At 46.5% G+C, this 26,914-nt stretch overlaps 1 protein-coding gene across 1 annotated transcript in view; it reads right to left on the reverse strand.

Annotated features, from left to right (window-relative positions):
- Positions 1 to 11,063: 11,063 nt before the first annotated feature.
- Positions 11,064 to 26,914, reverse strand: part of LOC133357477 (mediator of RNA polymerase II transcription subunit 12-like protein) — a 66,460-nt gene continuing 50,609 nt past the window's right edge. The window contains 14 exon segments of the mRNA XM_061575421.1: positions 11,064 to 12,184; positions 12,187 to 12,291; positions 13,755 to 13,832; positions 15,077 to 15,272; positions 15,910 to 16,226; positions 16,228 to 16,266; positions 17,609 to 17,704; positions 19,420 to 19,676; positions 20,698 to 20,860; positions 21,178 to 21,333; positions 21,759 to 21,974; positions 22,444 to 22,605; positions 23,941 to 24,076; positions 24,668 to 24,777. Of these exon segments, the coding sequence (XP_061431405.1) occupies positions 12,140 to 12,184; positions 12,187 to 12,291; positions 13,755 to 13,832; positions 15,077 to 15,272; positions 15,910 to 16,226; positions 16,228 to 16,266; positions 17,609 to 17,704; positions 19,420 to 19,676; positions 20,698 to 20,860; positions 21,178 to 21,333; positions 21,759 to 21,974; positions 22,444 to 22,605; positions 23,941 to 24,076; positions 24,668 to 24,777 (2,076 nt within the window). The 3' untranslated portion in view covers positions 11,064 to 12,139.

Here is a 26,914-nt window from a genome sequence, read left to right on the forward strand (position 1 = left end):
GCTAATCGGAAGTGCGTAAAGGAGGGGCGAGCGATGTGGAGGGGGTGATCAGTGCAGGGGTGGAGCACACTCACCAACCCTGACCCCGAGTCTAAACTTAAACTGTAAACTATTATTTTTGTTCTCGAATTTGAAGCTTTCGTGACTGCAAGGATTCATACTCTTAGGTTTTTTCGGTAAAGTCACGTAGGGAAATAAATAAATAATAAAATATACATAATAAAAATAATAGAATACAACGGAAACTTGTGTTGCCTCCGAAACGTCGTGATTTATTATTTTATTTCTATTATTTCCTCTATTTTTACTATATTATTTATATATATATTTTACATACGTGACTTTACCGAAAAAACCTAAGAGTATTATTTTTGTATTTTATCAGGTGTAAGGCTCACTGAGCTGGACTGCGTATCTCTTTCTTTGGAAGCGACCTGGCCACAAATGATAGCTTAACGTAGTGGCTCATCACGTTGAAATGTATATCAGCCAAATACTTGTTGAGTCTAAATGTGGAGGTAAAAAACCGGAGGACCTGGAGAAAAAAATCCCCACGGTTGAGAGAGAGAGACACGCAGATTCCAAACATACCGCAGGCATTGTCAGGGTCGGGATCGAACCCACGACCTCCTGCATACGAGGAAAGGTAGTTAACATCTCGCCAGGGTAGGCGCCACGTATCAAGCCAGCCGCAAACAAGGGCACTCTCTCCCTCCCTCCTACTGACCTGCCACCAACCCCACGTCCATGCCAGGGTGACCCTTGCCAATATTTCATCATTCGTACGTTTTGCCGTGTGCCGTGGGGTTTTTTGTTGTTATTATCGCAAGTTGGCTTCCACGACTCCTTTCCTTTCATCCCTCATCGATGCCACGTTCTTGCCGAGGGGGGCATCATGTTTTATTTTTCTAAAAACTTAATTGTGACCGCAATATCTCGGGTTCTCAATTCGTTATTTAACTCCCGCGGAGGTAAAGCCGTCAGTCGCCGTTTTTTGTTAATGCGTTCTGTGCTTCTCAGGGTCGGTTTGCGTGTGTGTGTTTGTGTGTGTAGGTGCTCGCTAACAGCACTTGCCCCTACAGTCGGTTAAGGCTATACGGGGGATCTTTGTCTTTGTTTATGTGTGTGTGCTTTTGTGGGGAGCGGTAGTGTAGCGGTTAGCGCGCTGCACTACTCACGGAAAACACCGGTGACGATTTCTAAACCGGTCCTGGGCGTCCCCTAGGTCGACTCGGCCTCAAATGAGTACCTGGTGCGATGTGTAAACATCGCCGCTAGGGAGACAAAGGCGGCCGGGCGTGGTGTTGGCCAACCACAACCCCCTCGTGTGCCGTGCCGGCCTTTATAGGTGCTCGCTAACAGCACTTGCCCCTATAGTCTGTTAAGGCTATACGGGGGATCTTTGTCTTTGTGTGCTTGTGACGAATGTTGCTCGGATGTCACTTTTCAAGGGCGGAATTCTACGGAGAACAAACTGAAATCGACTTCCTCAGACGCATAAACCCACAGAGATGAAAACGATGTAACCATCACGACACGAACCAGAGTAGAATGAATTGCGTTGACATTCCCTGCTACACAGAGACCACAGACTTGACTCGTATGCGATGGGGGTCTACATGCAATAATGTGCAGGGCAATCTCTGATGGGGATATCTCAATCTTCTGTAGATGCCGCCGGTTATTCACGCGCTGCAGATCGAGATGTCACCACCGTCATCCATAGCGCGGTGCGTGAACTTACGACTTTCGGTCCGAACTTCCGGACGTGTTTATTCGTATCTCTGAAAGTTCGCGAGTCAAATGTTCATAAGAAGAGGAGTCCCGTACGCAACAAGACAGGTAGAGTTTTAATAAGTATAACCCGTCAAAACAAAGTTTTTCACTATTAATCCTTTATATGCGTGGCGGCTAGAGTCCTCTCGTCCTTTGGCTTGAGATGGCTGCCACCTATGGGTCAGATGATTGCATTGGACCATTAAGCAATTGGTAATTAAATATAATATTTTTGTCCTAAAAAGTGTAAAATTTTGGAAAAAAAATTTCACGAACATTAATTGTCACGCACAACGAGTCTGTGTGGAAAATGTCAGCTCGATTGGATCACGGGAAGTGGGTTAAAAACGACCGAAAGATTTGCACGGTCCTAAGCAAGCAAGTGAACTTATTATAAAGGATTTTAAAACAATTTTAAATCAACCACCACTCCTCCGCCGCCTCCACCGTGGCGATGCGATTGTCACAGATTGATTTACGAATCCGAACCCTTGCCTCGTGGTGGTTACCACCTTGCTTTGTCATCGACTGTCATTTGTAAGTTTCGTTTTAACTCCCGCGATTCTCATTGTAACAGCGTGAATCTCAGGGGGCTTGGGGAGTTCGGTTATTAGGGTGTGCTTACAAATATTTTTTTAATCAGATTTTTAGCAGCTCGTTTGTATTGCCTCTTTATTGTTTAATTTGTATTCTTGTTGTCACCCCCCTGCATTAGTGTATAATTTGTATACGATTAGCATATCATTTGCGTACACTTTGCACTAGGGGGGAGGGGGGGGGTGAAAACACGTGGTGATAACACGTGGACCCTAACACGTGTGATGCAATACATATGTGTGTGGCAGAGGTGTTGGCGAAGAGATTTTAATCGGTGGATCGTTATTGCATCGTTACAGCCCCATAAACAACCAGCATCTTTATTTAGACCGGAGGAAACAGAAGGTGCTTATGAAGCCCTTTTTTCTCAGATGTCCATTCGAGGCGGGTGAGAAATGTCTCTACTCCAGGGTACAGCGAAGGTGTGCTCAGTGATCAAAACTGACACCTGGATTGTGAGTTTTGGAAGCCTTTCCATCATGCAACCAGACACCCACCGGTCTTTAATACGGCCTGTTCTCATCGAACGTGCTGAGTTATTGCCGTTGCTGAAGAACACCGCGTTATGGAATGATCGCGTTGTGATAAAACACATTCCTGCGGAGGGAGCTGGTAGGAACGTTGGGTTGCTCGGTCAATGGCCTGCAGGGTCAACGGCGGCGTGGTGTATTCCGCAAATATGCCCGACTGTGAGGGCGGGCACAAGCCGGCGTGAGTAGGTTAAACGTTGAGTTTTATAAGGGCACCACGGGGTGAGCAGCCTCTCCCCTCCCCACCCAGCCCCACCCCTCCCACCCCCACCCAGCCCCACCCCTCCCACCCCCACCCAGCCCCACCCTCCCCACTCAGCCCCACCCAGCCCCTCCCCACCCTCCCCTCCCCACCCTCCCCTCTCCACCCAGCCCGACCCCTCCCATTTTTGGATTCACGACGGACGGACGGACGCAATAATCCTCTGTGGGCTGGTGGAACCAGGTGGTTCCTACCAGTATAATACACAATTTGGCGGTGGGTGGGGGGGGGGTAAAGCACAGTCGGCGATGTCGCGTGCGATGCGTACGCGGGCCCGAACAAAGACTGAGGGGCGCGTGGCGTCGTGGGTCACGTCTCGATGCACCAGCAGCGTCTCCAATGCCTAGGTCCGTGGATGCCACACAGAGGGAGCCGTACGGCCGCTTTACTGCCACTCGCCATACGTGGTAGGCGGTCACTCGGTCGCGTTATGTATATATATGAAACAAACTCGTGTTCCCAAATAGATTCGTCGCGTTCTATTCTATTCGCGTTATGAAAATCACGAGAACGGACTGTAATTGATTTGCAATCACCAATGACTGCACATATGAAACTGTTTCGTTTACAATGGGTTGCCAGCAAAACGCGGAATGTTGGGTTCAACATTCTTTGTTGATCGGATATTTGGGATTATGCCCGTGCGCTCTTTTGCCAAAAAAATGTCCATTTATTATTGAATTGGTCAAAAATATTTCTGCGCTGCAACCTCCTGAAAAGCAGCCTTGAGACCCACTGAGGCTTTCCTGTGTAGTAACTGTTGCATCACAATCTCGTTATTTTTTTTATAAACCCGATTCGCTTGGAACCATCGAGGTATATGTAGGGCGGGTATTTATAAAGTATCGGAACACGTGAATACCTGCAGAGAGATGACAGTTTTACAAACATTACGGAAATGCTTGCACCGGGCACGAGAGGTTATTTGTTTAGGGCGACGGTCGGATGTGCGACTTAGACAAATGTCATCGTGATACTGTATTACGTGTACCGATCAGCCAGTGCGAGAGATAAAAAGACGTCGATCGAGATATATATATATATATTTGCGGATCGCACGACGAAGCAGGACATTGATTATCAACGGGTGCACTTAAAGGAGCGGTTCTAAAATGAAACCCCATTGAATTGCGAAAAAAGTTGCATTCTAAGTTATTTGTGGAACAGTTTTATTTCGGGATTATACGACGCTACGAAATGTAAGACGCACCCAAACGTGCCCGGTGTTATACAGATATGATTGTAAGATGCACTCCCTAAACTTACGCTTTGAAATGCAGGGCTGGGGAAAAAACTCCTGCCTCATCATCCAGAGCCAGTAGTTCTTCACCTGGGATGCGAGATGCCCTTTCTGGGGGTGCGAAACGTGGCCAGACTTTTTGTTTAGAAGATAAATAATCGAGAACACAAATTAAACATGGGCACGTAAAGAACTACTACTTTGCGTCATCAAACCTGAGAATATGAATTCCTGCAGTCACGAAAGCTTTAAGTCACCAATGTATTTGTTAATATGAAACATTTCTCGTTAACGATTGAGGCTGCAGTAACGGTTAAGAACCACCGATTCAGAGAATAATCCGGGTACTGCAACTACAAAACCTTCCGCAGTGTTGCGACTTCCCAGCACTGCGGCTATACAAGGCTGGAATAAAAAAACAAGTATAACCCGTAAAAACAACGTTTTTCACTATAAATCCTTTATATGCGTGGCATCGGTTTTATTTTATTATTAATTTCTGTTTTTCTTGAGTAAGAGTTTCATTTTTATCACATTGGTATTTAAAATTAAATGAAATTTTTTTTATTCCTAAAAAGTGGAAAATTTTAGGAATTTTTTTTCACGAAAATAGATTGTCACGCACAACGAGTCTGTGTGGAAAATGCCAGCTCGATTGGATCACGGGAAGTGGGTTAAAAAACGACCGAAAGATTTGCACGGTCGTAAGCGCGCAAGCAAGCAAGTGAACTTAATATAAAGGATTTAAAAACACTGGGCACGTTGAACAGAACGTGATTGACCGATTTGGCTGAGAATTGAAGCTGCATTCCATGGAGAGACTGGTGCAGCATTAGGGCGACAATTGCGTGAGATGATTGTGAAGCGTTGTGTACGTTTTTCAATTGATATGAGCGTTTTGAATTCCTTGTCACAAATGTGCGCGGATGCGAACGGTCATTGTTGTAGGAATGCTTTACGAGTTAAGACGTTGGGATTGTACTCCGGTTGGTGTGGCACTGGTAGAAATCGGACGTACATTAACAAAAATAAACGATGAGCAATTATTGTAATTCTGTTATTATAACAATGTAATGTTTTATGCTAATGCATCAATAGACATGCTATGCAAAATGCAATTCCCCTTCTGCGCGATGAGAAGTGAATGGTGGGGAAAAAGGTACATTTTGCACTCTCCTTAAAAGCCTACAAATGGGTACGGTAATATGCAATTTGTTGACGCGTGGATGAAAAACTTGTCTGAAATCTGCATCGGCGCTCCATAGCTCCGTGTATATACGCGCAATATACAATGCTCCTTCCGAAGGATCCGTGTGTATTATATCCAGCTTCATTTTTTGCTAATTTATTAAATGGATTTTTGAGAAGTCGGTCTCCTGCCTCGATGTTTTTTTCCCCTCCTCAGCATTCGTCAGCAAGGTGATGCATTTTACTGGTAGGAACTTTTTGGTTACACCAGCCCACAGGGGATTATTGTGTCCGTCGTGCAGGGAGGGGCTGTGTGGGGAGGGAGGGGCTAGGGTGGGGAGGGAGGGGCTGGGTGGGGAGGGGCTTGGTGGGGAGGGGCTGGTCACCCCGTGGTGCCCTTATAAAACTCAACGTTTAACCTACTCACGCCGACTTGTGCCCGCCCTCACAGTCGGGCATATTTGCGGAATACACCACGCCGCCGTTGACCCTGGCCATTGACCGAGTAACCCCCCGACCGGGTTGTAACCAGATCAGAAAGATAACTGCAACATATTCTTGGATCTTTCGGTAAAGTCACGTAGAAGGGAAATAATAAAATAAAAATAAAACAATAAAATTCTCACGACGTTTCGGCCACAACGCAAGCAGCCGTCCTCAGGTGAAGAACAGAGCTGTCGGAAAGACAGCGTCCTAATGAACACTGCTAAGCTTGGCAGCGTATTTTTAAGCTAGGTGGGAGGAGCAGAGCGCCTTGACAAAGAAGTTTACATTTGTCAATGCGCTCTGCTCCTCCCGAAAGATCCAATAATATGAATCCCTGCAGTCACCAAAGCTTTAAATCGAAATTTAGAACTGAAACACTTTCAGGGTGGCCTCAAAGTGTCACTGGCCGGCCTGTGCCTCACCAAAACAATGAATCCATGAGAGGTTTTTGGGTGAGATCGCGTAAATATAAATGTGTCGTTAAACCCGCCACCACCCGACAGCCAATTATCACGGTTTGTCATGCAACATTTACAATTGTAAATGTTGTGGGTTTACTCCAACGCACCGGTTAGTGCTGTACTAGTAACGAATTGGCACGTTTCATTTACGTGACAAACCTAATTGGCTGTAAATTTCGATTTAAAGCTTTCGTGACTGCAGGGATTCATCTTCTTGGTTCTTTCGGTAAAGTCACGTAGAAGGGAAGTAATAAAAAAATAATAATAAAACAAGTCTCACGACGTTTCGGCCACAACGCAAGCAGCCGTCACCTGAGTACGGCTGCTTGCGTTGTGGCCAAAACGTCGTGGGAATTATTTTATTACTTCCCTTCTACGTGACTTTACCGAAAGAACCAAGAAGACTAATTGGCTGTGTCGGGTGGTGGCAGGCTTAACGACACAGTTATTTACGCGATCTAACCCCCACAAAAACACCTCTTATGGATATTGGTCGCGAAGGCTCTACCAATCACTCCGCGTTAAAGTGACAAAACAACTAATGTCGTAAAACCCCCATTGTGGGTCACAACAAAAGACTGAATTTCGATTTAAAGTTGTCGTGACTGCAGGGATCCATCTTCTTGGTTCTTTCAGTAAAGTCACGTAGAAGGGAAATAATAAATAAAACATAATAAATAATAAAATAAACATAATAAATCATTCTCACGACGTTTAATATGACTTTGAAACCCCCCGCCCAGCTCCTACGCATTTCACAAGTAGTACTAATCCCATATCTGAATTTCCCATAAATATGCTAAATTCCTCTTGATATGCAAATTATTTGTCAAGGCGCTCTTCGCCCCTCCAACCCAGCTTAAATATACGCTCCAAGCCTGGGGTGTTTCATTCAGACGCTGTCTTCCCGATAGACCTGTTCTTCACCTGAGGACAGGCTGCTTGCGTTGTGGCCGAAACGTCGTGAGAATTATTTTATTATTTCCCTTCTACGTGACTTTACCCGAAAGAACCAAGAAGATGAACTAAAGACTGGCCGGTCAAGCAAAAACCGTTCCACGCGTTATCAAAAGCTCGACACAGACAGAGCGACAAATGTGACAGTGGGAGGTTTGTTACACGCAACGCGTTTATTACAATGGGAAAAGAGCGTCGGTTCTATGAATACATCGGCTAGGACTCTTCCTATAACAGAATAACATCATTATACAGATTTGTGTGTGTTTTTTGAAGTTTTTAAATCTTCCTCCGAAGAGTAATAATGGGTGGTGGCATTACAGCCCCTTTTGGCCCGCGTTGCTGCCACTTTGGTCAAACGTTTAGGGGACCTCTGCCCGAATCGCTCACCCAGACCGGCGACGCACACGACACGGAGTGGGGGGGGGGGGCAAGTGTGCACCTAGAGTCAATCCATCACAAGTAGGCAATACGCACATACACTTCTATACAAAGCACTTTCAAGAGTTTCTTCTCTGCTCAGGGTGGGGGGGGGGGGGGAAGGGCTAAAGGGTGGTGGGGTAAGGTTGGGAGGAGTGACGCGAGCAACAATTATTCAAGTTTGCAGTACAGCGACTCCTCTACTTACGAACGAGTTAGATTTCCAGAGGTCTGTTCGTAAGTCGATTTTGTTCGTAAGTCCAACTTTACTCCCGTCGATTTGCAAACATGGGGAATGGCTTTAAAAGTTGTACACAATCTCCTGTAGATGTAGATGCCACTGGTTTTTCATGTTCTGCAGATGTCGATGCCACTGGTTCTTCATGTGGCATTTACATGAAATATGGACGGGTTTGTTAGTATCTCCGAAAGTTCGAGTGTTCGTAAGTGGAGGAGTCCCTGTAGTAGTACAATGCGCTATGACTCACAACATCTCTCTTCTGTGGAAAGTCTTTAAAAACGATCTGGGTTATTCACATTAAAACGTTAACTCACAATGGGAACCTTAAATATCGTTTTACAACTTGTAACAATGCACCATTGTTATATATATTTTCTTACTCTACTTAAAGATTTGTGTACGTGTGTGTGCGCGCGCGCGTGTTTTCTCATAGATAACTGTTACAGACTTTGTACGGCTTCAAGGCAAATACTTACCTTACGTGGTGCCCTCCCCCCACCGCCCCCCCCAAGATTGGGGGGGGGGGCGGTGGGGGACAGGGTGCATCGCATCTTTCTGCATTGATAAAGCTTTACAAAAAGGATGCAAGTTTGACCCTTCAATCATTATTTGTTTTTACTCACAGTTGCATAAAGCATACGCGTCGTCAAGTATGAGTGCAACGGAGAGCAGGGGGGTCAAGGAGGCGGCGGGCGGAGGGGGGAGTTGGGAGGCCTTTAGTCTTTTCTTTTTAAGACTACGTCTCATCAGGCAAGGCTACGCTCCCCCACCATCGTTGTGTTGTTTTTAATCAAGTTAAACTAAATTAAATCTTCCACCACCTCCCCCGGCCGCCGCCGCCGCCACCATCACCACCAACAACAACAACCCCCTGGCTCCCCAACCCCGTCGCTGTGAAATAAAATCGTCGCTGAAACCCAAGAACAGTTTTCAAATCAAAACAGCAGCCAGAGAGGCCAGAGCAGGCCCCCCTGAAAAGGCAAGCAGAGGGGGGAGATTCTGTTTGCCAGCCCTGATTTCTCCATCGCTTTTTCCCTCCGTCCTTTTTCACTCTTCTTCTTTTTTGAGCAGAGGAGCCGCTAATATTAAGCGGCCTTCTTTTCGTCCTCCCCCCCCCCCGTTTAGCGGGCCGGCTTTCTTTTTTCGCTGCGCGCTTTCGGTTTTCCGAGTCGCACGATTGTCCGCTAAAAAGGCGCAGGTCCAGGTCCGTGCCCGTACTGGTGCTGCTGTGTATCTGCACACGTGTCGCCAGCACGAGGGGCAGCAGAGCCAGTGGCGGTGGCGGCGGCGGTGGCGGCGTAACACACAGACAGAGCAAGAGCAATCAGTGCACAATCAGAGGTGCACCCAAACATGTCGGCGTGTCATCGCCATTAAGAGATGATTTTTTTCACGAATGTAGAAATTGCAAATTATTTACAATTCTGTCGTCTTATTACATAAAAAAATAACAAGCCCGAAGATATTTTCTCCTGCTTACAGCCCCCTGAGCCAGTGGTGGTAATTCCACATTCCTATGGCGGGGTCAAGTCTTCCCATAGGACAACACCACTGTAGACTTCCTCACAAAGTGGTATTAATTTTATTTTATCCACTCCAGGAGGGATGATAGGCAGAGTCAACTCCCCTCCAACCAGGATTTTTACTTTCCAACTACGAGCCACTCAATGCCAGAGGCCTTTCTGGCCAGTTCGATACATTTAACATCAAGCAGAGCTGGATATAAGGAAGCCTATATAAGCACAGTTCTGATATAAGTAAAACATGGTTACATTATTAAACTGTTTGGGGGGCGGGGGGCAAAAGGGACACTTCTGATACACGCACACTTCGGACAAACACGCACACACACAGCCTTGCACCCGAGTTGTATGCTTGCGTGCTATATTAAATTTATATCCAACCGATTCTGTTTCCAGGAACAAGTGACTTCGCATTGCAATGGAAATAAAACGATCCCTTCGAAACGTTTGGCTGCTCAGCTGGGTGCACAGCACACTTTTTGTTCATAGATATATATAAAATACAAATTTCATTTAGCACAAATATCTGGCCGGCACATCAAAAGGGCAGTGATATGCCAACCACAACGATGGAAATGGGAGTGGAAATGGATGGGGAAAAAAAGGTACTTAAAACAAACTTTCTCTTAAATTTTTTTAGAATTCCGCTACCACCCCCCCCAGCCTTTCCCCCGAGTTTTCACGCGACGGTGCTTTCGGCGGCGTCGTGGCACGAGACGGAAAAATCCACTCGCATCTCTCACAGAGGCAGTGCAACTCTTCCTGTTAAGAGAACCGCCCACAGAAGTGGATATCACGGAGCTAAATCCAAGATCCTTTCAAGTGACCTCTGGTCCAGGCGGAAGAGGGGCACAGCGCTTTCCCCACCTGCTCTGCATATGGGAGTAACGCTTGGGCACATGACAGTCAAACCCGATGTTTGATTCGCAGAGGTGGAATTTCGCTAAATTATGTGCACAACCAAATGTTTTTGCGCGTGTGTGTGTGTGTGTGCAGTCATTGGTGACTGGGCTGAGATCATGAACTCACTACACTGGAGAAGCCGGTTTAATCACAGGCAGTGGTTGAAACCTGGATTCGAACACAGGTTCTCTGGCGATGCTCAGCAGCCCATATCTCTGAGCCAGCCGGCCACATCCTGCAAATTTAACATTCTAGACAGTGGCCAATGTAGCTCATTTAGTTTAAACAATGTAGTATTCAAAACCTGTGGTGTACAATTTCATACACCATAATAAATTGACATATATATAATTTTTTGTACATTATTTGATATATTCTTGGTTCTTTTGGTAAAGTCACGTAGAAGGGAAATAATAATATAATTAAAAAAGACAATTTTTTAATTATTTAAAATAAGAAAGTAATAGATTGCATTATTTTATTATTTAAAAAAGATTTTATTATTTCCCTTCTACATGACTTTACCGAAAGAACCAAGAATATGAATTCCCTGCAGTCACGAAAGCTTGAAATCGGAAAATTCTTAGATATATTTATCTTTGTCAGTCTGCCGCTATTTTAAGGCTTATTGTTCAATGTGGGAGCGCGAAGACAGCGACAAGCAGATGAGTGAGTGACAAATCAGTTCAAAAGGGCGTCATAAAAATACATTAATGGCAACTCAAAATCACATGACAGGAAAAACAGAAAAAATGCAAACATTTCATGCAAGTGTGATATGACCAATAAAGAGACGGTAAAAAAAACCTAAATATCGATTAAACTTCTCTATGGCCAAATACATATATTTGTACATGGATATCTCTCTCTCTCTGCTCATAAGCTAACAATGCCCACTGTGTTTTATTCTGTCTCCTCTCTCTGTAATCCAGACAAACACTGGAGCCATCCTTGCCGTGGCTTTTGGCTAACCATTGAGCAAAGACGGTCACCGCATCGCGCGCTTTCAGAAGCACTTCCGTGGCCGTCTGGAACGCTCTTCCTTCTGATATTAGGAAGCCAGCCCAATAGACCCTACGCACTTTCAAATCGAAATTAAAAACTAATTTATTTCTAAATGCTCAGCGTCTTTAGTTTGTTGTTCTTCACCCGCACCTACGATTAGCGCGGTTGGATGTACGTTGAACTTCGTTTGCAGCGTACGTACCCAACCGTGCTAATTGGCTACGTACGGTCGGTGCAAAAGAAATTCATCATACAAACATCTCTCGTTCCACTGCATCCTCCCATCTCCCACCCTCGGTCTCCCCTCTACTCCTCCTACCCTACGCCGGTGACATCTCCATGGCGTTTCTCGTTGCACCGTCTCTCTGTCTCGTCTCAATCCCGCCTCCTCCCCCTTCACCTTCTCAAGAATAAAAGTAACTGCCGTTAAAGCTCAGGACACCTTCAACCCACCCTCATATCTGTGTCCCTAACAGGCACTCTCTTCTACACGCATCTATATTCTGGTTCATAGCAAACATATCAGACGGGCATTGAGGCATATTTGCTGTTATTTGCGGGCAGCATATGTATGCGTGTGTGTGTGTGTGTGCGCGCACGTATGAGTTTCTGACCGCTGGTTTGTCGGGCGAGTGACTCACTTGAGAGCTGCTTCTGCAGCTGGCGAACCAGAGCAGCTGTCTGCTGCTGCTGTTGTGTTTGCTGTAAATCCAGACATGGGGTGCGGGAAAAGTGCGGGAAAAGTGCAACAGGTTGGTCAACCAGTCGGAGGATCACGGTCCTTTATTTAGACAATCGTTGTCCCCGTTGCACAACCCAAGCCGTGGCCGAGCCACGTAACGCGATCGCGTGGATGTTGGCGTCGCTCGTTCGAGTGTACCGGCTGACGTAACGGACGATGAAAATGATTTGAACTCAACTATTTGGTTTAATTTGACCAGGTAAGGCCCACTGAGTTTTCAGAAGCAATCTGGTACCAAATGACAGCTCAACGAAATGGCGGCGTTGTCATCAAGTGGAAATACGTAGCAGCCGAAGACACTAAAACCTTGGATTGCGAGCATAATTCGTTCCGGAAATGTGTTTGTAATCCAAAGCACTCGTATATCAAAGCACTCGTCGTATATCAGTTGTGATCACGTGACGCTCGGCAGACAAAGCGTTTACACGTACTACTCGTATTACAAGACCTCGTTCGTTTATCAAATTAATACTTATAAAAAATGTTGGGTCGTCTTGCAAAACACTCACAGACCAAGTTACTCGCAATCCAAGGTTTTACTCGACTCTAAACGCACGTTGATTCTAAGTGTGGAGGGAAAAACCGGAGGACCCGGAGAAAACTCACGCCGCCACGGGGAGAGAAACACGCAAACTCCAAATACACAAGCACCAGGGTCGGAATAGAACCCACGAACCTCATGCATACCAGGCGCGGTAGTTAACATCTCGTCACCGTGGCGCAAGACTGACTGAACCCCAAGCCTTGCTTGGCACCGAGCAAGATTCAGATGTCTTGTAAGGCCAACGTGTACCGGTCTGGCTACGGCTCGGTTTGGCAAGTAGCCGATGGGGAAAACCAACGGTTACTGTGAGGGCCCTGCGCGCTGGCACGGCTCGGATGAGCCAGTGGAAAAAGGGGTAAAAAAAGCCCTAGGCTGAAATATACTACTTATCAAAAACACATTTTATCAAAGTGAATACAAATTTGATATTAAGTTAACACAATAAAAACAAAATGTACAGCCGTTTGTCGATCCTAATAATAATCCCCTGCTGGTCGAACACCTCCCCACGCCATGTTGGTCATGGGGGTTTGTTTGACCATACTTCACCACGCTGGTCAATACAGATTTGTGAAGGCCGGTAGTGGGGGGGGGTTAAGACCGGTTCATACGTCACGCATCACTCAGAGCATTGCTGGTAAACGAATCAGAATATTTAGTCATACTCTTTGAATCTGACGAGCTACAAAGCAATTTTTCCACAGATGCCCAGTAATCAAACGCAGGGTCACTAGGTTTAGAGCGCAGTGCGCGGAACCCACTGCAACCGCCACAATTAATTCCAATCACGATCGCACGTTCAGGTGTGGGCAAGCTGGCGCTGTAGCAGTGGTTGGCGGAAAGGAAACACTGAACCTCATGTCGACCGTCCACTCTCACCATTGTTTGCTGTTGCTGAATGGGCTGCATGCCCATGGGGGGCTGCTGTGCCGGCTGAGGAGCCTGCTGTTGCGGAAGCTGTCCTCACACAAGCGACGCCAACACACACACACACACAGGCATATAAAAAAGGCAAAAACTATTCAACTATTTCAAGGAAAAAAACACTTTTTTATTTTATTTTTTACCAGGTAAAGGGGGGGCCCACTGAACTGGACATCGCTTTTTGTCAGAAGCGACCTCGCCACAAATGATAGCTCAACGAAGGTGGCTCACCATCAGGTGGAAATTTATAGCGGCCAAATAATCTAAACGCACGTTTCGAAATGTACAAAAACTAGAAAGACAAAGATCCCCCATGTTGCCTACATAGACTGTTGGGGTAAGTGCTGTTAGCAAGCACCAATGAAGGCCGGCACGGCGCACAAACTGGTGGTAATGCAAACGCCAAGCCCGGTCGCCTTTGTCTCCACGCTGCTGATGTTTACACTCAGCAACAGTTACTCATTGAAGGTTAAGTCAACCTAGGGGAGGCCCAGGGCTGGTTCAGATAATCGTCACCGATGTCGACCATGGGCCAGGAAATCAAACTCACGTTGCTGGGTTTCATAGTAAGCGGCGTGCGCTCTCACTTAAGAACAATAATTTAAAATACACAACCCATAAACATTAAGCCGTCAGTTGCTCAGGAGTCAAGAGCACTGGGGTCAGGCCCACCGAGATCACATGGGCTTGAACCCAGGCAGCTGCCTGTGATCAAACTGGGTTCTTCTCAAGTGCAGCGAGGTGATGGTCTTTAAAGTCTGAGAATTCTAAAGCGGCCACGACTGCGCAAGAACCCCACCGCGTTCAGTTTAGATTTTAGCTTTTGTAAAATTTTCAAGCTGTGAGAATCAAAATTGCTCATTTTGACGAGTGACAGAACACACTAGGTGTGCTTTGAGTGTGAAGAGGTCTATTAAAGCGGCTTTCAAAGAAAGAGGTCTGTGATATCTGTGTGTGGACGTTGAACTTATATCGCGCCGTACATAGCCAACCTTGCTAATCGGAGGTGCCGGGGGAAGGACAAAAAACTAAACGCCAAAAGCAATTTTAAATAAATTAGTTTACAAGCAAGATTAAAAAGTGCATAGCTCCAGTGGCTTCCTAATTTCAGAAGAGCGTTCCAGATGGCTGAAGTAGCACAAAGATATAATCTTTCAGGGCCACTGCTAGATATCCCACACCTCCGATTAGCACGGTTGGCTACGTACGGTGCGAAAGAAGTTCAACATACATACACAGCTGTGAGCGTTCCAAACATTAATTTGTGTATATATAACCTGTATGATCCTCTGTTGTTGCTGTTGCTGCTGCTGTTGTTGTTGCTGCTGCTGTTGCTGCTGCTGTTGCTGCTGCTGTTGCATCCTGTGCCGCATCTCCGGTGTCATCTGCGCCATGCCAGAATGCATTGGGCCGGTCGGCACCTGCTCTATGCTCGACAGCATTCCACCCTGCTGCATGGGCTGGTGTGAAAGTCTGCAAGGACAATGAAACAATGAGTGCGGGGTAAGGTGCAATGAGAGACGCAGGTAAACACACAAGTGTGGTCACAGCCAAAAGGAACTTGAGGACTCTATGCAACTTAAATATGGATGATAATTGGTTTTTTACCCTTCTATCTGGCAACAAAACTGACACCTTTTTTTCAAGGAGTCATGTTTGCATAGACCACAATACCTGCAGCCATAATGCAAACAAAAAAAACAACTCTGATAATGTGCACTGTCCTTGAAGTTGATTGGTCCACACCCGAGACAGCTTTCCTTAGAACCGAGTCTCACATGGGTTAGACCAGATGACGCCAAAAGGCGCACAACTCAAAGACAATGCACCATCAGAGTATGAGAGCTCGGGGATAAGTATTTACACCATTGGAACCTCATTTGCCAGTTAAAAATTAAATATGGATGTTTTACATTGCTGCATCCTGCCACTATTTACATCGCGTTTTACATTCGGCTGGCAGAGATGACAAGACCGAAGACATCTTCCAAGGCAGACACGAATGAGTTATTTCATAAACACCCGCAAGGCACCAAAACTAGCGGTTGTGTCAACAAGGGGTGGCCTTCACCCAATTCCACGACCACAGCCTCATGGGACAGGGCCTCACCGGGGTGTGTTCTGTAGGTTGCGGGGGTAAGCAGCCGGGGCCTGCTGGTGTACATAGCCACTCGGCTGCTGCTGTTGCTGCTGCTGCTGTTGTTGTTGTTGTTGCTGCTGTTGCTGCTGCTGCTGTTGCTGCTGCTGCTGCTGGATCTGCCGCAGCGAGTCCACCATGCCGGCTCCTGGCGCGGGCCCCGCTTGGTAGGGCTGTCCCGTGTAGCCCGGCGACAGGAGCGCCGTCTGCGAACCGTGCTGCCCACTCACGGCCATGGGGGCCCCGCCGGCGCCGGCGGCCCCCGCGCCTCCGTTGCCGCCGCCGCCGCCCGCCACCCGCAGAGAAAGCGGCGTAGCCCTGAGACATTGCCTGTGCGGCCGGAGGTCACGAAGGTGTAAAGACATTGGCAAGCGCTATGCGGCAGGGAAAAATAAGTCAAGCAAGGTAATTTCCCTGCTCCTATTAACATTCAGGCGGTGCTTGGTGATATTTTGTTCACTGCCCTGAGCAAGTGATGGAAATTCCACATTCCTATGGTGGGGGCGAGTCTGCTTATAGGACAAGCACTGTTGACTTCCACACAAAGTGGAGGTTATTTTATCGACCTCGGAAGGAAGATGTTTGGCATTTTACGAGTCACACCCAAAACCAGTAATTGAACTTGCAGCTTTTTATGATATCATATTTCAAAAATACAAAAAGCACTGAAAACTCACAAGCCAATTCCACATTAGTTACTGTATGACAGAGCATGAAAACTAAGCTAACAACAAGCCAGCATTGCTTTGTACACTGTTAAAATTTTGATTTTCGGGAGCAACGTTTTTATTTTATTTATTTCCCAAATTTTAAAATGTTTCACGGGCATCCAAATCCCGCCCCCCCACGCCCCAATGTCATTTCCCACTTTCGGCTTAATACGAAAGATCCAACAATCGGACCTAGACACAAAATTTAATCTGAAAATTTTACATCTGTGGTAGTCACTTGACATCAAGCTGATCCGTTAAATTATTGCCCCAAACTCATAAGTTGAAAACACCCAACAGTGCAAAACGTTGAATTTGAAACTCTTCTGTCGTACACGCCTTTATTATTTACGCACGCACGCACGATAGGGCCGGATTAAGGTTCTTGTTGGGCTCTCGGCACTTCTGTTTCGTAGGATAAGGTAACGCTCTTCTTCCCTCGAACTACTCTCTACTGAGAAAGGGATTGTGCCGTAAACATAATTTGAAGATATTCTTAGGTTTTTTTTCAGTAAAGTCTACGTGACTTTACCAAAAAAAAACCCTAAGAATATGAATCCTTGCAGTCACGAAAGGTTCAAATCTAGAAATAATTTGAAGATGTTCTTGCTAATTTCGCTATGAAAAAAACACGAAAAGTTAATCTTCGGTGTTCATTTCTCTCACCTTATGAAAAAAAAAAACAATCGACATTGACATGACTCTACCTCTTTGTATACACACTGTTGCCTAACCTTGCGATATAAATATTTATTCAAGAAGATATCTTGGTGACATTTTTTATCTTACAAACGACAAAAATTAGTCAAATTATTGTTTTCGTAGGCCCTTCTTGTTTTCATAGGCTCTAGGAACAGTGCCTGTGGTCAATTGGACAACACGGCCCGGACGCACGCACACACCCTCCAAATAATTTATTTTCACTCGGTGCACTCCGAGGAAGTCAAGCGTTGGCGGCTAACCTGAGCTGGCTGCTGCATTGCGCCGTACTGAGCGAGGGGGTTCGGCTGCCGCACGGGCTGCGAGTAGATGCCTCCCTGGCCCATCGCCTGGCCCTGCTAGCGGGAAACAAAGACGCGCCAAAGCCACACAAACGTCACAAGCGTTATTTTGGACAAAAGCACAATGCAATTAAAGTGACGGACTTCACTATTAGTACAACGTCGCATATCTGAATCGCTGAGGTCTGAGGAATAGGCAGAGTTATATTTAAAAAAGGTTGGATAAAGTGAACATCTGTAGATGACAACTACATCGTGCACAAATAATGCACTGGATTTAGACACTTAATTGGTCAGCGTGGATATGCGATGGTCGGATATACGATGTTGTACATTACATGGTGGTGAGTGTAACGCAGCGCAATTCATTTCGTTTTCAGATCAAGCGCAAACGTTTACGCGACACGTAAAAATAATAAAAACACTTCACTGTAATGAGTGTCGGAAGATTGATACCTGTAGGCCAGCATAAGTAAAGGGCAATTTGAAGCCGCAAGATTCCGGTTTTGCCGATAAATCAAACTAATTGGCATTTTCGCCCACGTGACAACTCGATTTGATCGACTCGGTCGGTGGGTTGTGGAGGAATATATTTAATTGATATATCTACGGTACAATCTTACCTAAAAAAAATATTTATGAATCATCTTGGTCGTGTGATCCGACACGTAAAAAAAAAATCTTAACTCTCAAATTAACTTTTTATTCTCTAACGCTGCCCAACAGACTGGCCTAATCTTCTTCTTGGTTCTTTCGGTAAAGTCACGTAGAATGGAAATAATAAAATAATAAAAATAAAACATAATAAAATAATTCTCACGACGTTTCGGCCACAACGCAAGCAGCCGTCCTCAGGTGGAGAACAGGTCTGTTCGTTGTGGCCGAAACGTCCTGAGCATTATTTATATGTTTCATTTTTTATTATTTTATTATTTCCATTCTACAGTGACTTTACCGAAAGAACCAAGAAGATGAATCCCTGCAGTCACGAAAGCTTTAAATCGAAATTGGCCCAATCTTGATTTGAGACTGGCCCACTTAACCAGCTCCGGTCGGCAACAGCTGACGCTGCAAGCGCCTAACACACCCAGTGGGTTGTGCCCAACCCACTGGGTCTGTTAGGCCCCACGGACTGGAGTCAGCGCTAGGACCAGCAGCGTTCCCATTCCGAGTCCAGGTGGCGACTCCGAGCGACCGGTATCTAATCCATTTGATTTGCGCGGCAACGCGCAAGGCGAAAAACACAAAGCCGTTGGTGATTGAAAAATAACAGCAGGTGGCCGTTAAGATTGGTGTGAACCAGATCGAATCACGTGTCCGCGTAATGCGCCCTATTAGCTTCAGCTTGACGTGATTTAGTGCTTCGGTTATAAAATATCTGGTATCAATGTAGTGTAACACGAGTTGCTTTGTGTATATATGCACACACACAGAAAAAAATACCCCCTGTATAGCCTTAAAAGACTGTAGATGCTAGTGCTGTTAGCACTTATGAAGGCCAGCACGGCACAAGAGGGAGTGGGTGGCCAACACCATGCCCGGCCGCCTTTGTCTCCCTTGTGCTGAAGTTTACACACTGCACAAGGTACTCATTTAAGGCACAAAAACACACATGCGCACACACACAAGCACGCACGGAAGCGTGCGCGCACACACAGACACAGACTTGCAAACACGTGCACGTGCGTCCACACACGCATACACACGCACGCGTCCACACACGCGCGCACGTGCACACAACCAAACCACCTAAAAAACGCAAACACACGCACCACCTGTGCAAAAGGCCTCATTTGTGCCGGGTGGCGCATTAAGGTGTGCCGCTGGATCATCTTCATGTGCATCATCTGCTGCTGGTGCTGCTGCTGCTGCTGCTGGTTCTGTGCCTGTGCCTGCTGTTGGTGGGGAGCCATGCCGGGTCCCGGTCCTGGCGGCTGGGGAAGAGATCCTCGCCGCATCAGCATGTCGGTGAGCAGCTGCTTCGTGTTGGCGCCAGGGAACTGCCGGCTCGTGTCTATCCGTGGTCCGCCTGCGGTGCAGACAGGGGTTGATGGTCGAAGCCACAAAGACAAACGTTCCACCGTCCTACCCCCTCCCCCGGTATAGCTTGCAGCAAGCTGTTAGGGCAAATGCTGTTACTCGAAGAGGTGGGTGGCAAACACCTTTTGTCTCCCTAAGTGGGGCTGTTTACACACCGCATCAGGTGCGGTTCAGATGATCGTCACTGGTGTCGACCGTGAGCGGGAATCAAACCCGGGTCATTGGGTTTGTAGCAGTGCGCTAACCGCTACACTATGGCTCCCCACAGATACATAGACACACCCCGCTAAACTCGTGTGTTAGATTTTTAGTGTTGTCCAATTGGTTGAGCGGGCAAACCCTAGCAAGATCAGTTACAAAAATAAATAGATTGCGCGATGATTTCCAATGTGCGTTCAATCTTTGGACATGTATAACTCACAAAGTGGAAGCAGACGAGTAGCCGTTAGGGCAAAATGCAATTGCCAAAAAAAACATTTTCTCGAATTGTTGGTAAACACTTTGATGAATTTGCCCGGTTTTCAATCAAGTGAATACCTAAAAGCAACACAACTTTAAACTAAAATTTATTTGAGAGCTATAGTGTGCCAACCCACCAAATCCCCTAACCCCCATTCCAGACGGACATGAGCTCATGCATAAACGCTTTAAACCTCGAGTGAAAAAGTATAAAAAAAATAAACCACCGCCGAATGCAAACGAAAAATAATAATACGGTACTCTAAAGCTGCCGCTTTCTTTTAAAGCATTTAATATGATTACTCTTTGGTTCTTTCGGTAAAGTCACGTAGGTATAAAATAAAATAAATCACGACGTTTCGGGCGCAACACAAGCGTCCGTCATCAGGTGGGAAAGTGTGGTCTGCTGCTGAGACAGACTGTTTCCAAACAGTCTGTTTTACCGAAGAACCAAAGAGCATGGATTCCTGCAGTCACGAAAGCTTCAAATCAATATTTAATATGCGTCAGCACAGAACCTGTATGCAGCAGGGACCCGTGTCTTGGCCTACCTGGTGCAAGTGGCTGGCTGGGAGTGTAGTAATTGGTCTGCAGTGGTTGGTTCATAGTGGTGTAGCTGAGGCCCTGGTAGGGCGGGTGTGTGGTGTGTATCATCTGCGGTGGTGGTATCGTTCCGAATGGCTGCATCCGGTTGTAGCTGTTCTGGGGGTACTCCTGAAGAAAGATAAAAATACAAACAAACAATGTTAGAGACATGCTTGTGTGTATACACTTTATACGGGCAGTTACATGGCCAAGTGGTAGCATGCGTGTCGCATGTTGCTGAGGGACGCGGTTCAAATCTAGCGGGCCGCCCTGGTGAATACTGCGGGGCGTATTTAAGCAAGACGGTCATCGAAAGGTCGATGTACCAACCTCGTACGACTACGAACTGAACAAACAAACGAACGAACAAACGAACGAACAAACGAACGATCGAACTCGGCCAACGGAGACACCCTGCAAGGGACGTGAACTGCACTGCGTCTCGCCTCCTTCTGGCTCGGCTTTTTGCGCTTGCGCGTGTTCTTGGGCTTCTTGTCCTCCTCGGGAGGCTTGGTGGCCTCCACGCACGCTTCGGCCTGCTTGCGGTCGCCGTCCACGCCCCCCACTGGCCCCGCCGATGGAGGCGCCGGCGGCTCCACCTCCTGCGGCGGACGGCAGAAACCGGGAGGGCCGGTGCATTCCGCGTGGAGAGTCAACAGGGTCAAGCCCAGCAGCTGGCGTGCTTAGGACGTGTCTAATAGTCGGAGCAGTGATGTCATAGTGTGGAAACGCACGTGTCCCCCCCCCCCCCCAGGGGTTTGTTTACGAATATGGGGCCTGTAATTTTTAATTAAAAAAATTATTTACTTTTCTTTTAGTAAGTAAGGCCCACTGAGCAACTGAGATACCGAGTGGTGGAGCCTTGGTCGGAGCTATGATGACGACAAAGGGTGACAGTGGGGCTTACGTGGTAAAAATACTCAATAGTGTTTTGGCTTCCTACCTCCGGAGGGAGCGGGATGGGGTGCAGGTAGTAGTAGGCCAGCGAGCGAGGGTGTGCGTGCGTGTGGTAGTTTTTGGCGCGTACCTCCGGAGGGAGCGGGATGGGGTGCAGGTAGTAGGCGAGCGGGCGAGGATGTGCGTGCGTGTGGTAGAGCAGCAGCCGGTGCTGCTCTTCGTATCGTGGGGCTCGACGCTCGACTCGCGCCGCGCCGAACCACGCCCACGACAGCGGCGCCGGGTTCTTCTGGCCCTCGAACATGTCCCAGGGAGACACCTTCTGCTTGGTCGACACTTGCAGGCCCTGGGGAAGTGACGGCGCACACAACGAGAGGGTGTGATCGCACCGTACGGAGCCGACCGTGCCATTCGGAGGTGAGGGGGAAGGACAACAAGCTAAACGAAAAAATCAGTTCCAAAGAAGTGAGTTTTATTCTAGATTTGAAGCTTTCGTGACGGCAAGGATTCATACTCTTTGGTTTATTCGGTAAAGTCACGTAGGTAAAAAAATAAAATAAATGAAAACAACTAAATTAAATCACGACGTTTCGGGCACAACACAAGCGTCCTTCTTCAGGTGGGGACAATGTAGCGAAAGCACAAACACTTAAGTGGTTTGTGTTGCGCCCGAAACGTTGTGATTTTTTACCTACGTGACTTTACCGAAAAAACCAAGTGAGTTTTTAATCGAGATTTAAAAGTGCGCAGCTCCCAGCACCTTCCTAACATCGGAAGCTCTGCCTCTCGCCCGGGTGGTGCTGCGGCCGGCGAACCTGCTTCTTGTCGATGGAGTCGAAGCCGGCGATCTTGTTCCCCTTGGTGTCGATGAGGGAGCCCATGGGCTCGCACGTGATGATGTCCACCGTTTGCTTGGGCAGCGGCAACAGCTGGCGCAGTTTGTCGATGCTCTCCGAACGCTTGTCGCCCAGCTCCTTCTGTTAGCACAGGGGTTCGGCAAAACCAAAATAACAAGAGGATACATTTTTTCGAGTTCGGGAATAAATAAATGTTCATCAATATTTCAAGAGCGGCGATTGCATGTGAATACCGTCACCAAGCAGCAGTCCTTACAGAGCCGCATGTGGTTCCGGAGCCGCAGGTGCCGACCCCTGTTAGTGGGTAAGGCACACGTGGTGAGCAGATGCTTAACAATAGCTCCATGAGCTGTGAGCATAAAGAACCACTTTGAAGCGGCGTGTCTATTACCACAATGTTACGTCTACGGATCCTGCAACAAACATATGGATTCCGCTGTCAATCTACCTTTAGTTGCAAAGCATTGATAAATAGAGGCCTTCTGACCACACCTGGTAATGTGGCACAAAGCCGTGGCATATTTGGCAGCGCAACGCGACATGCACATGGCAAAATGAAGTTCCAGTTTTCTGTGATCACATCCTCTCAAATTGTCCCCCTTGGTGTGCAAGGTAACGGAATGTCATTCCAACCTGTTCATATTTGTAGGTTGTGCTCAGGATCCCATCCTTCTTCTCTGCATCTATGCCTGTACTACGACTGTACATCCGTCGACTAAAATGCACTCCGTTGAACAAACGGTAAACTATTTAGGGATCGTCTTTATACTCGTAATGCTTCGGCTCAACTGGCAAATTGATCAAGCCAGGGATGCGACGACCTTGCCAATGACAAACTAGAATTTTACGTCGCAACCTTGCGTGCGGAGAAACATGAATCTGTTTGCACTTACTAAACTCAAGTTTTTATTTTACCAGGTAAGGCCAACTGAGCTGGATAGCTCTTTTTCAGTAGAGACCTGGCTATCACAAATAATAACTCAACGAAGTGGTTAATGAGACCTGCTTTACCAGTGGCAAAATATAGTAATAGGTTTTTACCCTTTCAACTGGTACAAAAACTGACACCTTTATACAAGACATCATTGTTTGCAATAACCACAACACAAGCAGTCAAAATGCAAACAAAAAGAAACAACTCTGATAATGATATGCACTGTCCGTGAAGTTGATTGGTCCACACCCGAGACAGCCTAGTCTCCATTGGTGTTGGACCAGATGACGCCAAAAGGCGTAATGCGGCACAAAGCCACGGCATATCACGTGGAAATTTACAACAAATACTCAAGTTTCTAAATGCGCAGGGAAAACCCGGAGGACCCGGAGAAAAACCCACATGACCACGGGGAGAGACACCCAAACTCCAAATATACAGCAGGCGTCGTTATGGTCGGGATCGAACCCACGACCTCCTGCATACCAGGCGACGTTGTTAACGCCGGCGGCGGCGCTCACCTTCAGCTTCTTGACAAGGTTCATGTAGGCGCGCTTGTTCTCCTCCATGATGCCCTGCGAGATGCTCGACAGGTCCGAGGCCAGCGTGCCGTTGATGAGCACACCGATCATGTCGAGCACCGTCGTGAAGAGCTCACTGTCGTCGCGCGCGCACACCGCCCAACGTGCGGACAAGCCGCGCGTGCAGGCCGTTAAAACACGAGTGCAGAACCTTTGCCTTACCGCGGGGCTGAATGAGAATATACAATAATGGTGGGTATCTATTCTAGATTTGAAGCTTTCGTGACTGCAAGGATTCATACTCTTAGGTTTTTTCGGTAAAGTCACGTAGGTAAAAAAAAAATGTAAATTAATAAAAGTAAAATAAAACAAATTAAAAAATTCACGACGTTTCGGAAGCAACACAAGCCTCCGTCTTCAGGTGGAACCGTCACAGCCACGACAGCTGTATCAAGTAAATGAGAGATCGCAAGAAATACTACCCCGTATATATAATGGTTGAGGGGGGAAGGGCCAGGAACGGCACACTTTTTTATTAATATGGTAAGGTGAGGCTTAAGACCAAGAGTAGATTGCATAACAAAGGACTGAGCCTTTGTTATGGAGAGGTGCGGTTTGTAACTAACACATGGCATACATAACAAAAGTGTGAGTATCTACACATCACAACAACAGCTGGCAAAATACAGCAGGGAGGGAAGTAATGGGATGCGTGGCCACGACTCACTTGTTGGTCTGTACATCTACGGTGCCCGTGCTGACGATCTGCAGCAGCAGCACTGCCCACTCGGTCGTGCACTGCGAGCTGCGCTGGACCGTGTCGAACATCCCTCCGACCTGCACGGTGGTGCCAGCGACAAGTGGGATTTCGGTGGCGTGGGTGGGGTTAAGACGGACCGGTACATTTCACCATCATTATGAATGAACAATAATAATACCTTCATTTTATACGGCATCATTCATGCTAGTAGCATCCCATAACGCTGTACATTAAGGCCCACTTGAACTACAGGTAGTCCCCGAGTTACGATGGTCCGACTTACGATATTTCGATCTTACGATGGCGATACGACAAAATTGCCATCAACAACCTAACATCGTTCAAGTATGCAGACGACGGACAGAATATTGGTGAGTACAGTACAATATGATATGTTACGATACGTTCAATGCATGTGTGATACGTAGCTTTAGCGATTTCATTTTAGGGTTACCACGATACGATACGTTCAATGCATGTTAAAAGTTTTTATAGCAGAAAGGATTGTTTCTTGAGAAAACTATCTATTAAATTGCAGTTCATATAGGTAGGCTAAGATTTTACCTTGTTTTTTTACTTTACATTTTACTGTGCAATACAGTATTGTAATTCATAAATACAGTATATAGTTTATACAGTACGGTACTGTAAATTGCTCTGTTTTGCTAAATTATCACCATTCTTTAAGACTCCTGGGTAGACTAGGCCATCTTCGATTTACGATATTTTTGACTTACGATGGAGTCGTCGTAACGCATCTCTATCGTAAGCAGAGGACTGCCTGTATTTAGCTCTCTTTCAGAAGCGGCCTGGCCACCAATGATACACAGGGTGGCCCATACGTCTGGATTCATAGGGAAAATAACAAATTCAGACTTTGTGTTGTTTCTGCAGGCTCAAGATGTCTCCGAGTAAGGAAGAACGAGTCCAGATAATTCTACTCCTAGGAGGGAGGTCGCTGTTGAATTTAACAGACTGCATCCAGGCCGTGAGCCAATAACACAGAGCTGTGTTTTCCTATGATTCCAGACTCATGGGACACCCTGTATAAAGACTAAAGTCCCATATACAGCCACTACCAAGCGAATGAAAACCCTATCACGACAGAGCAAAGGAATAAAAAAGTATTAACAAATTAAGAAATGGCACCGAAACAATAAAGCACAAACAACAACAACAACAACGTTCACACTATGGGGACCTCATTTGCCAGTAAAAAATATGATAATTGGTTCTTTACCCTTCTATCTGGCAACAAAACTGACACCTTTTTGCAAGGAGTCATGTTTGCATAGACCGCAATACCTGCAGTCATAAATACAAACAAAAACATAACTCTGATAATGTGCACTGTCCTTGAAGTTGATTGGTCCACACCCGAGACAGCTTTCCTTCGAGCCTAGTCTCATATGGGTTGGACCAGATGACGCCAAAAGGCGCACTTTTGGCGTCATCTGGTCCAACCCATATGAGACTAGGCTCGAAGGAAAGCTGTCTCGGGTGTGGACCAATCAACTTCAAGGACAGTGCACATTATCAGAGTTATGTTTTTGTTTGTATTTATGACTGCAGGTATTGCGGTCTATGCAAACATGACTCCTTGCAAAAAGGTGTCAGTTTTGTTGCCAGATAGAAGGGTAAAGAACCAATTATCAACAACAACGTTATCACAACAAAGGAATTAATCCACGAGGTCGACCACACATCCCAGAAAACAAACCCCAACTTCCCAACCAAGCCAGGAAACCTTCTATAAGGGGTGGTGGTGGTGGGAGTGCCAAAAACAATTATGATAAATTTACATCAATCGGTCCAATGTCCAAAAAGTGATTTCCTATTTTTCAGCGTGTGCCAGATGAATAAAAGATAAAAAAAAACACGCTTTAATGAAATCTACTGTCTGAGCTGCACCTCCCCCTGCCCCCTTCCCCCATCGCCCCTCCCGTCCTTCCACACCCCCCCCCCCGCCCCTGGGCGTGGCTCCCTGAGGCTTGCCGTGACGTAAGGGACCGTGGTGATTTACAGGCAACGTCAGTTGAGCGCGGACAATTAGAGCCATTAAAAATATTGTTTAAAATATATGTATATTTTATGATAAATATAGTATTGTCATCAGTATGACACAGCTATACGAAATTTTCAGTCGATAGGACATTGGGAAAACGGCTGAAATTGAGTTACAAGATTTTTGGATACGATAACACATACAGTAAG

The sequence above is a fragment of the Lethenteron reissneri genome, chromosome 58, assembly GCF_015708825.2.
Source record: "Lethenteron reissneri isolate LAM-NWPU_2019-01 chromosome 58, ASM1570882v1, whole genome shotgun sequence".
NCBI lineage: Eukaryota > Metazoa > Chordata > Hyperoartia > Petromyzontiformes > Petromyzontidae > Lethenteron > Lethenteron reissneri.